The sequence below is a fragment of the Anomaloglossus baeobatrachus genome, chromosome 1 (genome assembly GCF_048569485.1).
Source record: "Anomaloglossus baeobatrachus isolate aAnoBae1 chromosome 1, aAnoBae1.hap1, whole genome shotgun sequence".
Taxonomy (NCBI): Eukaryota; Metazoa; Chordata; class Amphibia; order Anura; family Aromobatidae; genus Anomaloglossus; species Anomaloglossus baeobatrachus.
In genome coordinates, this window is record NC_134353.1 from 798,409,614 (window position 1) to 798,425,673 (window position 16,060).

Below are 16,060 nucleotides of genomic sequence, written 5' to 3' on the forward strand. Positions count from 1 at the left end.
CTGAGTGCACCATAACGTGGAGACAGATCCTGATAACAGCAATGCTTCACTTATTCCACTGCTGATCAGGTCACTAGTTTATCAAAACTACACCCGCCCAGTTTTATTACAGGACTAGTAGACCTGCATATTTAGGACCTCTGGTTTACCCGCCCACACCACTGATTGGCAGCTTTCTGTCCATACACAGTAATCAGTGGTGTGGGCGGATTAGACAGAGCTCAGCATTCAAATAACTGCTGGATCTGCCGTACAGAAAACATTGATTTTATCAAAATGACAGCAATGTCAGTAAGTGACACATTGCTGGAATCAGGGGCTCTGTCTCTTCCCTTTAAATATTAGGCCTGGAAGAAAATGTGTCTTTGTGCCTTGTAAATGTAACATCATCTGGTGCCACAGAATCAACGTTCTAGAAACGACAGCTTCCAAGCCAACAAACTACAATTTTCTTCACAAGCTTTGCAAATTACATAATAAGCCAGGTTACTAATCGTCACACATGTAACCTAGCATATCCGCATACACATCCCAAAGACATAGTCCAGTCAACCAGAATGAAAAGATCTGGACTAACACTAAAAAAAAAAAAAAAATTGCAGGAATTAGCATACATTATAAGTAATGATGAGCGAGAACAAAACTTCGTGAGTGCTCCTTATCCTTATCCAGGAGGTTGGACGCTCTGAAGGACTCAACCCAAGTAATGAGTATAATAGAAGTCACTGATTGGGAAGTTTGGTTCTCTGCCTGCGTACAGACATCCATGCACAGAGCATTTCCCGGGCGGGTGGGATTTTTGTGTTTGTTTTTGACACACTACATCCGAAAACATTGTTTTGCCCCCAGTGGGAGCCTTTCATAGACTGCGAGTAGCTCTTACTGGGGTGCCGGATCCCCTCATTCACCAATGCGACTTGGCGCATGGTGTTAAATGTTTCACGAATGACATATCCGAGCACCTGCCATACTCAGCAGAGTACCGACGGTACCAGAGAACCCCAATCGAGTATAGGGCAGTGGCAATCATTAATAATAGGACTTCACTTCATGACTAGTGATGAGCGAGCACTATCATGCTGAGGTGCTCGATACTCATAACGAGCAGTCGCGGACGGGCTCATCTCATTGTACAGACTATATGGAAGCCAATAGGAAACGCGAGCATTTATCCAGAAAATCTTCCAGAAAAATGCTTGACTTTCCCTTTGACTTCCATTATGCACGGTACACGTCAAGCCCATCCAACTGTCCATCTACCGAGCGCCTAAGCATGGTAGTGCCCACTCATCAATCACTACTACTAATATACGTTTAAAAAAAAAAAAAAATAGAATCCGATCTCACTCCAGTGACTGAGTAAAGATGAGATTTGTATTATTTGTTATAAAATTTTTAAAAACCAGAGTCTCCCCATATATTTATTATACTGGTCATTCTGTCCAGCGGTGGCATCGGGGAGGTCGTGTGTCCTTAGGACTCTCCCATCCCCTCACCAGGTTCTTCTAAGCCTAATTCTTACATGGACCTTTTGCACATACAGATTTCAAGTATTACTTTTCTAATATCAGGTTAGATTTTGGCATAAGCGGCCATGCACCTACCACAGCTGGCGTTTGTATACATCACAGATATATGCACCATATGTTGTCCAGTGAATAATAAATCATGGTCTACCTTTGTTATCGTGATCAAGCCTAAAATGACTGCTCATAGGACTGTGGTACATAAATGTGGTAGTATGGGTTGTCCAGATTCAGAAAAACATGGCTGCCTTCTTCCAAAAACAGTACCACCCTTTGTCTACAGGTTGTACATGATATTGTAATAAATGAGCTGAGCAGCAATACAACTGGTAGACACATGTACTGTTTTTTGGAAGAAATGAGCCATGTTTTTCTTATCCTGGACATCTCTGTATATTTGTACTGTAATAGTAGGGGAGATCATTCAGTATCTAGTGCTGCAGCCCCGAGAACCCCAAGAGCACGGTGCCAATCTAGTACTTTCCATACAGACAGCACGTTGCATATCAGTGCAGAACTTTCCCATGTGTCCATTATAAAAGGGACAATGAAGTACAGTAAAATAATGTCCTCATCGGCAATAAAAAGTGGTCCTGCCACCCTAGTGAGTCGCTCCGGATTCTGCTACATAGCGTGGCATTTATTTTGCCAAACAGTAAAGAGGAAAATGAGATCTGAAACTAATCCACAAGGTGGGAGGGGGGGAGGGGAGGAGAATATTCACAAGACGTGGTGGGGAAAGAGCACCGGCTCATAGTCAGGCTATAGGACCACCAAAATAATGGGGGCTACAATACAATTGCTTAATGCCAGCGACAGGCACATGATCCCCATGAAAATACATTCCTCATATAATGTTATTCACATCTCAGGCTGATTTATAAATGAACGAGTAGCGGCAAAAAAACGGCGCAAGATAGAAGCCCGAGGAAAGCTATTGTCTATTCACATTAACGTGAAGCTTCCAAATAAAGTTCAAAAGGTAAAGGAATCTCCATTCTGTCCTCCTCAGTCACCATAGACATGCTACAGCACAGTGCTGCATTTATAGGGACAGACCATGAAAGACGCAGTAATGCAGACCTCTCAACCCTGAATATCATCAGCCCACTTCAGATATGAAGAGGTTAATGTCGGGTAATGTGCGGTGCATATAATACAAGGCAACAAAACTAGAGACCCCCACCCATCCCTCCCAACAAGTGGTGTACAGCGAGGCTGAAGTCACCATTGATGATGCATTCATATTACATTCAAGCTACACCAAGAGCTATATAGTAAACCAAGTGTCACATCAATCTCAGGGAGGTGAAGACCAACAAACCACATCGAGGCAATGCCCACTGAATATGTAAGAGAGGTCAAACACTGAAAGGTACTCGTTTGTAGTAAAAATAAAAACAATATTGCAAAAAACAGTGCAAGACAGAAAGATCCTCCACCAGACACTCACAATCACATAGAATGAACAGAACCAAGTCCTGTCCATAGGACAGACCTTCTGACCCCAGTAAATCCCTGCACATCCTTGTAAAACCCTGAGGAAGGTAAGGCTTGATTAAAACACTCTTGGCTGCAACACTGCAGTGCTCATGAATCTGGTGCAGCTGCTGGTGGCTCAGAAATCCAAGGACTTCATGATGGCATCCTTGTCAAATCGGAATCCCAGGAAGGCTTTAGAAGAGAAGGGGTACTCCAGGGTCCCATTGCAAGCCTCAGCTATAGCGAGGTCATACTGCTGTCCTTCAGAGGAGAGACCGTATACAGAGTCTGGAGAAGAAAATACACTAATCAAATCTCATGGAATTGAAGGTGGATTGTGCTAATGCAGGGCTAGGACCATAATGTACTGTCATGGGTTCAAAACATTAACCCAACATTGGAGGGATGTTATGAAGTCCATACATTATAGGGACTCTAGAATAAACCTTACTGCACACCTCACAAGTAGAACCAGAGCACATTGTATATATCAGCACTATACAGTATATAGTGCTGATATATACAATGTGTTCTGGTTCTACTTGCGAGGTGTGCAGGAAGGTTTACATCAGAGTCCCTTTCAGATCTTATATATATATATTTTATCATGCATTTGTGTATTACATACATTGTATATATTGTAATATACACACACACACACAAATATATATATATTATATATATTATATAAATATTAATACATACACGCACGCATTATTTCACACATATCCAGCAGTACCATTCTGTCCTCAATTATTGAGACACCATGGTTTCACTTGATATGTAAAGGAAGCTGAAGTGCTACTTGTAGATCTGAAGCCCCTTTCACTCCAGCTCTATTCTGTGCCGCCTCCTGCTTGACTCGCAGCCTCTATGCTGTGTGACTTCAGGCAAAAGGAGCAGTCAGTCAAACAGTAGGAGGCTGTGCTGGGCAGAGAAAAAGAACTGGAGTGACAGAGGCGTCTCATCTACAAATAGCTCTTTAGACTCAATTGCATATCATAGACAGAGTTCTCAGTAATGGAGGACCAGTCTGGTCATGTAATGGAATAGCCGGATTTGTCTTTGAAAGAACAGAATGCACCTATAGTTTGGTGATGTGAAATAATGGTGACTGATTGCCTTTAAACAATTTCTTAAGGACAGGAATAAAATTCATAAACATTAAAAATTACAAGAAAGATACGAACCCACATCAAAATTGTCATTTAGACTTGTGAGACACAGGTTTCCCTCAGATTTCTATAAAGAAAAAGAAAAAAAAACATGGTCACCCATAAAGGCGGTCCAATATGCCCTAGAGAAAGGTCAAGATAACAAGGTCGTCTCATAGGTGTCGCAACTTACTAGAACACTATTTTGTTGCTGCAGTTTGGGTGGAGGATTGTGGACACCGTTTGTTTTCTTCTTCTGAGAATCTTGATGTTGCTTCTTACCATTGCTCTTAATGTTTTGATTCTAAACACCACCCAAAAAAAACAAACAAAACAATTTACTATATGCCCAGTGCATGAAGACAACAAACAGAATATACATGGTCTGTTAATACCATACTGAAATGTGCTGTCCTCTGAAGAGGTCGCCTAGTTTACAAAACCCAATTTCATACACCTAAAAGAGTATCCTGCCCTAACAGAAGAGTCCACTCAGGACCCATATCTATACACCGTAGATTCATTTCCATGGGATTTGTGTAAAGCAGCATTTCCATATGATGGTGCTGCAGAGTACTGTAGACTTGCCGTAAGGTTTCTCCAGAGATTACCCTAAATTGCAGGAAGCTTTGAAATCAGTTGATCACAGAGAGACTATTCTAATGAAAACGTTTTGTCCAAAGTCATCCACTGGAATACGGTGACCTTTCCCAATCTTGATATTTTGGTTCTTTTGATTTGCCGGCCTGGCATAACGTCACCTGTGCTTCACACTGCAATGATGAGTTCACGCCAGGACGGGCTAATAGAAGAACAGCTGACTCCGCCAGGTAAGGGGCAGTACTCCTCTCCATCCTGCTGCACAGACCATTGGCATTGCCATTTTAATCGATTCAGACCAATTCTACTCTCTAATGATGAGGAAAGTGAATAGAAGCAGCAGCATCATCTGTAGCACTCCAGGAGGATAACGTCACCCATACAGCTTCTGTAATCTCTGCTCAGCTAGGCTGCATCCACCCAAACATTAACATCTGGCACATATAAGCTAAGCAATACGGAAATACAAGTCACACGCCCAATCAAAGGTTATATAACTCACTAAGCGACCATTGTTATACCTTAGGCTTTGCCCAATATTCTCCTGGAGAAAGCTCAGAAAACTGAGGCATACAGCGCATTCTGGGCCTACAAGGGAACACACAAAGTGACAGTGATTAGATGAACTGTGATCCTACACACGGAACATGTTATACACCCGGGAGAGGAAAACCTTATCAGTGCAGTGACGGTAGCGTGTACAACTAGGAACACATTCTTATTAGGACACTGGAAAACATCGGCCCTTAGATTCACTGATTATTTGAAGCAGATTGCAAACTGTTCGTCAAGGTGGTATTCTATATGGTTACAAGAAAACTGCTCTACAGGGTGGGCCATAAGTACGGATACACTGATAAAGAAGGGAATTTTGTTACTTACCGTAAATTCCTTTTCTTCTAGCTCTTATTGGGAGACCCAGACGATTGGGGTATAGCTACTGCCCTCTGGAGGCCACACAAAGCACTACATTAAAAGTGCAAGGCCCCTCCCCCTCTGGCTATACCCCCCCGTGGTATCACGGGTTCTCCAGTTTTAGTGCCAAAGCAAGAAGGAGGAAGCCAATAACTGGTTTAAACAAATTAACTCCGAATAACGTCGGAGAACTGAAAAACCGTTCAACATGAACAACATGTGTACCCGCAAACAACCAAGAAATCCCGAAGGACAACAGGGCGGGTGCTGGGTCTCCCAATAAGAGCTAGAAGAAAAGGAATTTACGGTAAGTAACAAAATTCCCTTCTTCTTCAGCGCTCTATTGGGAGACCCAGACGATTGGGACGTCCAAAAGCTGTCCCTGGGTGGGTAAATAAATACCTCATGTTAGAGCTGCAAAACAGCCCTCCCCTACGGGGGTGTCACTGCCGCCTGCAGGACTCTTCTACCTAAGCTGGCATCCGCCGAAGCATAGGTATGCACCTGATAATGCTTGGTGAAAGTGTGCAGACTGGACCAGGTAGCTGCCTGGCACACCTGTTGAGCCGAAGCCTGGTGACGTAATGCCCAGGACGCACCCACGGCTCTGGTTGAGTGGGCTTTTAGCCCTGAAGGAACCGGAAGCCCCGCAGAACGGTAGGCCTCTAGAATTGGTTCTTTGATCCATCGAGCCAGGGTGGCTTTAGAAGCCTGCAACCCCTTGCGCGGACCAGCGACAAGGACGAAAAGTGCATCGGCACGGCGTATGGGCGCCGTGCGGGAAATGTAGATTCTGAGTGCTCTCACCAGATCTAGCAAACGTAAGGCCTTTTCATACCGGTGAACCGGATGAGGGCAAAAAGAAGGCAAGGAAATATCCTGATTAAGATGAAAAGAGGATACGACCTTAGGGAGAAACTCCGGAATGGGGCGCAGCACAACCTTGTCCTGGTGGAACACCAGGAAGGGAGCCTTGGATGACAGAGCTGCCAGCTCAGACACTCGCCGAAGCGATGTGATTGCAACAAGAAACGCCACTTTCTGCGACAGCCGAGAAAAGGAAACTTCCTTCAGAGGCTCGAAGGGCGGCTTCTGGAGAGCAACTAGTACCCTGTTCAGATCCCATGGATCTAACGGTCGCTTGTACGGGGGCACAATATGACAGACCCCCTGCAGGAACGTGCGCACCTTAGGAAGACGTGCTAGACGCTTCTGAAAAAACACGGATAGTGCCGAAACTTGCCCTTTAAGGGAGCTGAGCGACAAGCCCTTTTCTAACCCCGATTGCAGGAAGGAAAGAAACTTGGGCAATGCAAATGGCCAGGGAGACACTCCCTGAGCAGAGCACCAGGACAAGAAAATCTTCCACGTTCTGTGGTAGATCTTAGCCGAATTCGACTTTCTAGCTTGTCTCATTGTGGCAATGACTCCCTGAGATAATCCAGCAGACGCTAGGATCCAGGACTCAATGGCCACACAGTCAGGTTCAGGGCCGCAGAATTCTGATGGAAAAACGGCCCTTGGGACAGTAAGTCTGGTCGGTCTGGCAGTGACCACGGTCGACCGATCGTGAGATGCCACAGATCCGGATACCACGACCTCCTCGGCCAGTCTGGAGCGACGAGTATGACGCGGCTGCACTCGGATCTGATCTTGCGTAGCACTCTGGGCAAGAGCGCCAGAGGTGGAAACACGTATGGGAGCTGAAACTGCGACCAATCTTGAACCAAGGCGTCTGCCGCCAGAGCTCTTTGATCGCGCGACCTCGCCATGAATGCCGGGACCTTGTTGTTGTGCCGGGACGCCATTAGGTCGACGTCCGGCACTCCCCAGCGGCGACAGATTTCCTGAAACACGTCCGGGTGAAGGGACCATTCCCCTGCGTCCATGCCCTGGCGACTGAGGAAGTCTGCTTCCCAGTTTTCTACGCCTGGGATGTGAACCGCGGATATGGTGGATGCTCTGTCCTCCACCCACATTAGAATGCGCCGGACTTCTTGGAAGGCTTGCCGACTGCGCGTCCCTCCTTGGTGGTTGATGTATGCCACCGCTGTGGAGTTGTCCGATTGGATTCGGATCTGCTTTCCTTCCAGCCACTGTTGGAAGGCCAGTAGAGCAAGATACACTGCTCTGATCTCCAGAACATTGATCTGAAGGGTGGACTCCTGCGGAGTCCACGTCCCCTGAGCCCTGTGGTGGAGAAATACTGCTCCCCACCCTGACAGACTCGCATCTGTCGTGACTACTGCCCAGGATGGGGGCAGGAAGGATCTTCCCTGAGACAATGATGTGGGAAGGAGCCACCATTGTAGAGAGTCCTTGGCCGTCTGGGAAAGCGAGACTTTCCTGTCCAGGGACGTTGACTTCCCGTCCCATTGGCGGAGAATGTCCCATTGAAGTGGGCGCAGATGAAACTGCGCAAAGGGAACTGCTTCCATGGCTGCCACCATCTTCCCTAGGAAATGCATGAGGCGCCGCAAGGGATGCAACTGGCCCTGCAGGAGAGATTGCACCCCTGTCTGTAGTGACCGCTGCTTGTCCAGCGGAAGCTTCACTATCGCTGCTAGAGTATGAAACTCCATGCCAAGATACGTTAGTGACTGAGTCGGTGATAGGATCGACTTTGGAAAGTTGATGATCCATCCGAAAGACTGTAGAGTCTCCAGCGTAGCATTCAGGCTGAGTTGGCATGCCTCCTGAGAGGGAGCTTTGACCAATAAATCGTCTAGGTAAGGGATCACCGAGTGTCCCTGAGAGTGCAAGACTGCTACCACCGCCGCCATGACCTTGGTGAAGACCCGTGGGGCTGTCGCCAGACCAAATGGAAGAGCTACGAACTGAAAATGGTCGTCTCCTATCACAAAACGTAGAAAACGTTGATGTTCTGTAGCAATTGGCACGTGGAGATAAGCATCTCTGATGTCTATTGAGGCAAGGAAGTCTCCTCTGGACATTGAGGCAATGACAGAGCGGAGGGTTTCCATCCGGAACCTCCTGGCGTGCACATGCTTGTTGAGCCGTTTTAGGTCCAGAACAGGACGGAACGAGCCGTCCTTTTTTGGAACCACAAAGAGATTGGAGTAAAACCCTTGCCCTTGTTCCTGAGGAGGGACTGGGATAACCACTCCTTCCGCTTTTAGGGAATCCACCGCCTGCAGCAGAGCATCTGCTCGGTCTGGCCGTGGGGAGGTTCTGAAGAACCGAGCTGGAGGACGAGAATTGAACTCGATTCTGTACCCGCGAGACAAAATGTCCGTCACCCACCGGTCTTTGACCTGTGACATCCAAATGCCGGAAAAGCGGGAGAGCCTGCCCCCGACCGGCGATGCGGAGGGGGGGGGCTGGAAGTCATGAGGTAGCCGCTTTGGAAGCGGTACCTCCATTTGCTTTCTTGGGGCGTGTGTGAGTCCGCCACGAATCTGAGTTTCTTTGCGTCCTCTGAGTCCCTTTGGACGAGGTAAATGGTGTCTTGCCCGAACCTCGAAAGGACTGAAACCTCTGCTGCCACTTTTTCTGCTGAGGTTTGGGTGTTCTGGGTTGTGGTAAAGAGGAGTCTTTACCCTTGGACTGCTTAATGATGTCAGCCAATGGCTCGCCAAACAGTCTCTCTCTAGACAAAGGCAAACTGGTTAAACATTTTTTGGAACCAGCATCCGCTTTCCAGTCCTTTAACCACAAGGCTCTGCGCAAAACTACCGAATTGGCGGACGCCATTGAGGTGCGACTGGTAGATTCTAGGACCGCATTGATAGCGTAAGACGCAAACGCCGACATCTGCGTGGTAAGGTGCGCCACTTGCGGCACTGCTGGATGCATGATAGCATCCACCTTTGCTAAGCCAGCTGAAATAGCCTGGAGTGCCCAGACGGCTGCGAATGCCGGAGCAAATGACGCGCCTATAGCTTCATAGACAGATTTTAACCAAAGGTCCATCTGTCTGTCATTGGCATCTTTAAGTGAAGCGCCATCCTCCACTGCAACTATGGATCTAGCTGCAAGTTTGGAAATCGGGGGGTCCACCTTTGGACACTGTGTCCAGCGCTTGACCACCTCAGGGGGGAAAGGGAAACGCGTATCTTTAGATCGTTTAGAGAAACGCCTTTCCGGGTGAGCGTCGTGCTTCTGAATTGATTCTCTGAAGTCAGAGTGATCTAACAAAGCACTCAATTTACGCTTGGGATAAAGGAAACGAAACTTTTCCTGCTCCGCAGCCGCCTCTTCTGCTGAAGGGGCTGGGGGAGAAATATCCAACAGCCTATTGATGGCTGAGATAAGGTCGTCTACCATGGCATCCCCATCCGGGGTATCCAGGTTGAGAGGGGTTCCAGGAGTGGATTCCTGATCACTCTCATCAGACACATCACAGGGAGACTGATTGCGCTGAGACCCTGAGCAGTGTGAAGACGTCGAGGGTCTTTCCCAGCGAGCTCGCTTAGGGTGGCTGGGGCCATCATCTGAGTCATAATCCTCGGCCTGTGAAGCCGGGGACCCCCCTGTGGGCTGGATACATTCCAAGTAAGGGGGACCTGAGGACAGAGGCCTCGCCGTGCCCAGAGACTGAGCCCCATGCATAGATTGCAAGGTCTCAAGGATTTTTGCCATAGATACAGACATATTATCTGCAAAAACTGCAAAGTCCGTCCCTGTCACCGGGGCAGAACTTACAAGCGTCTCAGCCTGGGTCGCTACCTCTCCTGACTCCGGCTGGCGAAGCAGCACCGGGTCGGAGCATTGCACACAATGGGGGTCATCAGAGCCTGCTGGTAGATTAGCCCCACATGCAGCACACGCAGTATACACAGCCCTTTTTGCCTTGGCCGCCTTGCGTTTTGAGGATGACATGTTGCTGCTTCCACAGAGCGATCTGGGATATGCAGCCAGAAGCGCACCTCACAGTGCAAGAAATACAATATCTATATATATGTACCCAGTACACTGACACACAGTGAGGCACTAGAGGGACCAGCACAGAAAAATCGCTTACCGCCCGCTTAAAAAGCGGGTGTGTGGTCGCCAGATAGCCCCTAGTCCAGGTCTCCCAGAGCCTTGCGTCCTTCCTCCAGCCAGGCATGCATGTAATGGCTGCCGGCGTCTCTAGAGAGGAAGGGGGCGGGCCCTGGGCGTTCCTGGCCAAGAGCGGGAAGCCTGCTTCCCTCTGTGCATAGTGTGAGGGCTGGAGCATGTAAATCAGGCTCCAGCCCTCGTCGCTGCTTGCGAACAGCGTCTCTCCCCTACCCTGAATGACAGGGTGGGGGCGGGAACGAAACGGAGCTGCCGGCGTCCTAGGCCCAAAAAGCCGGGGACTAAAGTTATAACCGCCGCCGCCGTAAAAGCGCGGACGGCGGATCCCCGGCGCACCACAAGTCACAGCAGCGCCGCCCGGTCCAGAGGGGGTCGGCGCTGCGTTCCCATACACAAAACATCCCCCAGTAATCTGTAGGGACACTAACTCCAACATTGCGGTCCCCGGCGCACTACAACACCCAGCCAGCCCGGAGTGTGTCTGTGCCTGCCGGGGACACAGAGTACCTGTATGATGCAGGGCCTGTCCCTGATCGTACTCCTGCTCCGAATCCATCAGGTTCTAATGGGTCTGTGGATGGAGCCCGGCATCAGAGCTGAGAGGCCGGCAGGATCCCACTTCCACAGAGCCCTACCAGGGGATGTGGAAGGAAAACAGCATGTCAGGCTCCAGCCCTGTACCAGCAATAGGTACCTCAACCTTACAACACCATCCAGGGGTGAGAAGGGAGCATGCTGGGGACACTATATGTGTCCTCTTTTCTTCCATCCGAAACAGTCAGCAGCTACTGCTGACTAAAATCTGTGGAGCTATGCATGGAATGTCTGACCTCCTTCGCACACAAAGCTAAAACTGGAGAACCCGTGATACCACGGGGGGGTATAGCCAGAGGGGGAGGGGCCTTGCACTTTTAATGTAGTGCTTTGTGTGGCCTCCAGAGGGCAGTAGCTATACCCCAATCGTCTGGGTCTCCCAATAGAGCGCTGAAGAAATAGAAGTAGTTGCTGATATCACCTGTTTGTGGCATTTTAGTACATGGGAGGGGCCAAACATTTGAGGCCGGGTCACACCCATGGTGGCCACCTGCAAAAGCGCCATTTTGAGTTCAACTTTAATTTTTTTTCAATTGGAAGGGGGTCATGTGACACAAACACAGAATTGCACAAGAAAAACAAACAATGGTGGGCTCATTTTTTAGTATAGCTTCATTCATTATGGAGTTATTGACACGTTTGTGACATGGAACAATGACAAGAATGTGCTCAAAGTGTTGCCCATTGTGTTGAATTGTCAACGTGATTCTCTTCTTCCAGTCTTGACACAACGAGAGCAATACCACAGATCCAGGATCCAGGATGTGGGGCATCTGAAACAACGGATACAGTAGGCCTGTGGTAGCATTTCTTCTGCTGTGTTGCTCTCGGTGTGTTAAGAGTGGGAGAAGAGAATAGCGTTGACAATTCAACACAATGGGCAGCACTTTTGCTGTCATTAGATGCAGTTTTTGGTGCAGAAAATCTACAGGCAAATCTACAAAGTAGGAACAAAACCTTAAGGTACATGCCCACGATCAGTGTTTGCAGCGTTTTGGATGCAGCATGTTTTCGCTGTGTTGTACAGAACAAGCACAGTGGATGGGATTTCTAGTAATCCCATGCCTATTGTGAGTGTACGGCCAGCAGCAAAAACTGACCTGCGGTGCAGCTTTCTAAGCAGCCAGCATGTCAATTCTTTTCCTTAGGGAGAACACAAGAGAGAGACTGCAGCGCACTGAGCCCTGATCAGGGTCACGGGTAGCTGTGGTCTCCTGCAGAGGAGACTCGCAGCCCCGCAAGTAAGGACCCCCCACGCCCAGGACGCAGCGGGTTCTGATCGTGGGCACATACCCGTATTGTACAAAATACATTAAACACACAAGTATTGTTACAAAAAATACTCATGAAACCAGAGCAAAACATAAGGCAGTGTGGTCACAGAAAAAACTCATTGGGGCATATTATACGAATTTACAAAGCTAGGCACGTTCACAGATATAAGGCAGTGACTATGCAAAGTGGACCTCTAGGATAGAGAAATAAAGAACTAATAGATGCTTTAAGAGCGCTCACAAAACAAAAGCACATACACAGAACTATCACAGTAAATACTCAGGGGAGTGACACCTCTATGTTGCAGAGAGAATAGCCAAAAGTTATAGCAATATATTATGAAATTCAGTGAAATCCTATGGGGAAAAAGTATAAGTTTGTTATCAAACCATAAACTCTATCAAAAGTTCATATCGTGCGTAACCAAAGGGTTAACCCAAAGAAAGTGTGAATAAATCTCTGATCCCCATCAGAAAAAGCCTACACCTATAGCCAGACGCTTGTACCCAGGGCTGTGGAGTCGGAGTCGTGGAGTCGGAGTCGGAGCTCATTTTGGTGGAGTCGGAGTCGGTATAAAATGCACCGACTCCGACTCCTAAAATATATAATAAATTGGGGACAGGAGTGCAATGCAGAATGTGCTGAATATTTTACTAAATAACAACATTTAGTATAATGCTTATATTTAAGTGAAAAATTTATTGTAGTACAATGTGAACATCAGACATTTAATTGTTTTTATGATACAATAATCAAGATATTTGGATAGAACATAAAATATTTATTGGAATACAACTTTAGAACACAAAAAAACTAATAAATTGTAAATATGTAATATATATAATATATATATATATATATATATATATATATATATATACACAGTGTATATACACACACACAAGATATATATGTAATCTACTGTATATTACATAGTGTATTACATATTTACAATTTATTACAGTTTTTTGTGTTCTAAAGTTGTATTCCAATAAATATATTTTATGTTCTATCCAAATATCTTGATTATTGTATCATAAAAATTATTAAATGTCTGATGTTCACATACACATATTCATGTACTACAATAAATTTTTCACCTAACTATAAGCAATATATGTAGGAGTCGGAGTCGGAGCCGGAGTCGGAGCCGGAGTCGGAGTCGGTGCAAGAGAATTTGAGGAGTCGGAGTCGGAGTCGAAGGTTTGGCTTACCGACTCCACAGCCCTGCTTGTACCCCCCTCCCCTTCTCCAAAATGCCATCATGTATGAGCCACGATTCAGACTACGCTGTCCAGTAGCCAGCCTGCCTTCATGTTTTTGGTTTCTTCAATCATCTCTGTACGGTGATGTGTGCAGTGTGGGGACCGGGCTTGTTGCTGTTTGCTCATATATGTAATTGAACATCTCTTTATATTTACTCTTAACATTAAAATGTATACTTTCTATTTCACTCTTCCCACTCATTCACATACAATTTTTTTCCTTACTCTCTTGCGACCAGGACAAAGAGCGCATCTGAACGGCGCAGGGGCGCCGTGCGAGACACGTAGAGCCGGAGTGCTCTCACTAGACCTAATGAATGCAAATCCTTTTCACACTGGTGAACTGGATGAGGGCAAAATGACGGTAAGGAGATATCCTGATTGAGATGAAAAGGAGATACCACCTTAGGGAGAAACTCCGGGATAGGACGCAGAACCACCTTATCCTGGTGAAAAACCAGGAAAGGGGGTATGCATGACAGCGCTGCAAGCTCCGACACTCTGAGTGAGGTAATTGCCACAAGAAAAGCCACCTTCTGCGAAAGACGCAATAAAGAAACATCTCTCAGCGGCTCGAAAGGTGGTTTTTCAAGAGCCATTAACACCCTGTTAAGATCCCAGGGTTCCAGCGGACGCTTGTAGGGTGGAACTATGTGGCAAACTCCCTGCAGGAACGTGCGGACCTGCGAAAGCCTGGCCAGGCGCTTTTGAAAAAATACTGAGAGCGCCGATACTTGTCCCTTGAGACAGCCGAGTGACAAACCCTTGTCCATTCCGGATTGAAGGAATGAAAGAAAAATGGGTAAGGCAAAAGGCCAGGGAGTAAAACCCTTATCAGAACACCAGGACAAGAAGATCCGCCACGACCTGTAATAGATCTTGGCGGATGTTGGTTTCCTGGCCTGTCTCATAGTGGCAATGACAGCCTGCGATAAACCCGACGACGCTAGGAGCCAGGACTCAATGGCCACACAGTCAGGTTGAGGGCCGCAGAATTCAGGTGGAAAAACGGGCCTTGTGACAGCAGGTCTGTGCGGTCTGGAAGCGCCCACGGCTGACCCACCGTGAGGTGCCACATATCCGGGTACCACGACCGCCTCGGCCAATCTGGAGCGACGAGAATGGCGCGACGACAGTCGGATCTGATCTTGCGTAACACTCTGGGCAACATCGCCAGAGGAGGAAACACATAAGGGAGTCAAAACTGCGACCAATCCTGAACTAACGCGTCCGCCGCCAAAGCTCTGTGATCTTGAGACCGTGCCATGAAAGCCGGGACCTTGTTGTTGTGCCGTGACGCCATGAGATCGACGTCCGGCATTCCCCAGCGGCGACAGATCTCTCGAAACACGTCTGGGTGAAGAGACCATTCCCCCGCATCCATGCCCTGACGACTGAGAAAGTCTGCTTCCCAGTTTTCTACGCCCGGGATGTGAACTGCGGAGATGGTGGAGGCTGTGGCCTCCGCCCACAGCAGAATCCGCCGGACTTCTTGGAAGGCTTGACGGCTGCGCATGCCGCCCTGGTGGTTGATGTACGCGACCGCCGTGGCGTTGTCCGACTGTATGCGGATCTGCCTGCCCTCCAGCCACCGATGGAACGCCTTTAGGGCTAGATACACTGCCCTTATCTCCAGAACATTGATCTGAAGGGAGGACTATCGGAGTCCAGGTTCCTTGAGCCCTGTGGTGGAGAAAAACCGCTCCCCACCCTGACAGACTCGCGTCCGTCGTGACCACAGCCCAGGATGGGGGCAGGAAGGATTTTCCCTGTGACAGAGAAGTGGGAAGAAGCCACCACTGAAGAGAGGTTTTGGCTGCAAGGGAAAGAGACGTTCCTGTCGAGGGACGTCGACTTCCTGTCCCATTTGCGGAGAATGTCCCATTGTGCTGCCACCATCTTCCCCAGGAAGTGCATGAGGCGCCTCAAGGGGTGTGACTGGCCCCGAAGAAGAGATTGCACCCCTGTCTGCAGCGAAAGCTGTTTGTCCAGGGGTAGCTTGACTATCGCTGAGAGAGTATGAAACTCCATCCCGAGGTAAGTCAGTGATTGGGTCGGTGTCAACTTGGACTTTGGGAAGTTGATGATCCACCCGAACCGCTGGAGAGTCTCCAGAGCGACGGTAAGGCTGTGTTGACACGCCACCCGGGAGGGTGCCCTGACTAGGAGATCGTCTAAGTAAGGGATCACCGAGTGGCCCTGAGAGTGTAGGACCGCCACAACGGAT

At 48.0% G+C, this 16,060-nt stretch overlaps 1 protein-coding gene across 1 annotated transcript in view; it reads right to left on the reverse strand.

The window, feature by feature from the left end:
- Nucleotides 1-2,909: 2,909 nt before the first annotated feature.
- Nucleotides 2,910-16,060, reverse strand: part of DCP2 (decapping mRNA 2) — a 53,107-nt gene continuing 39,956 nt past the window's right edge. Inside the window, exons 8-11 of the mRNA XM_075325009.1 lie at nucleotides 5,284-5,350; nucleotides 4,356-4,466; nucleotides 4,199-4,250; nucleotides 2,910-3,296 (exon numbers count right to left, since the gene is read on the reverse strand). Coding sequence (XP_075181124.1) covers nucleotides 3,145-3,296; nucleotides 4,199-4,250; nucleotides 4,356-4,466; nucleotides 5,284-5,350 — 382 coding nt within the window. The 3' untranslated portion in view covers nucleotides 2,910-3,144. The remainder of the gene's footprint in view (nucleotides 3,297-4,198; nucleotides 4,251-4,355; nucleotides 4,467-5,283; nucleotides 5,351-16,060) is intronic.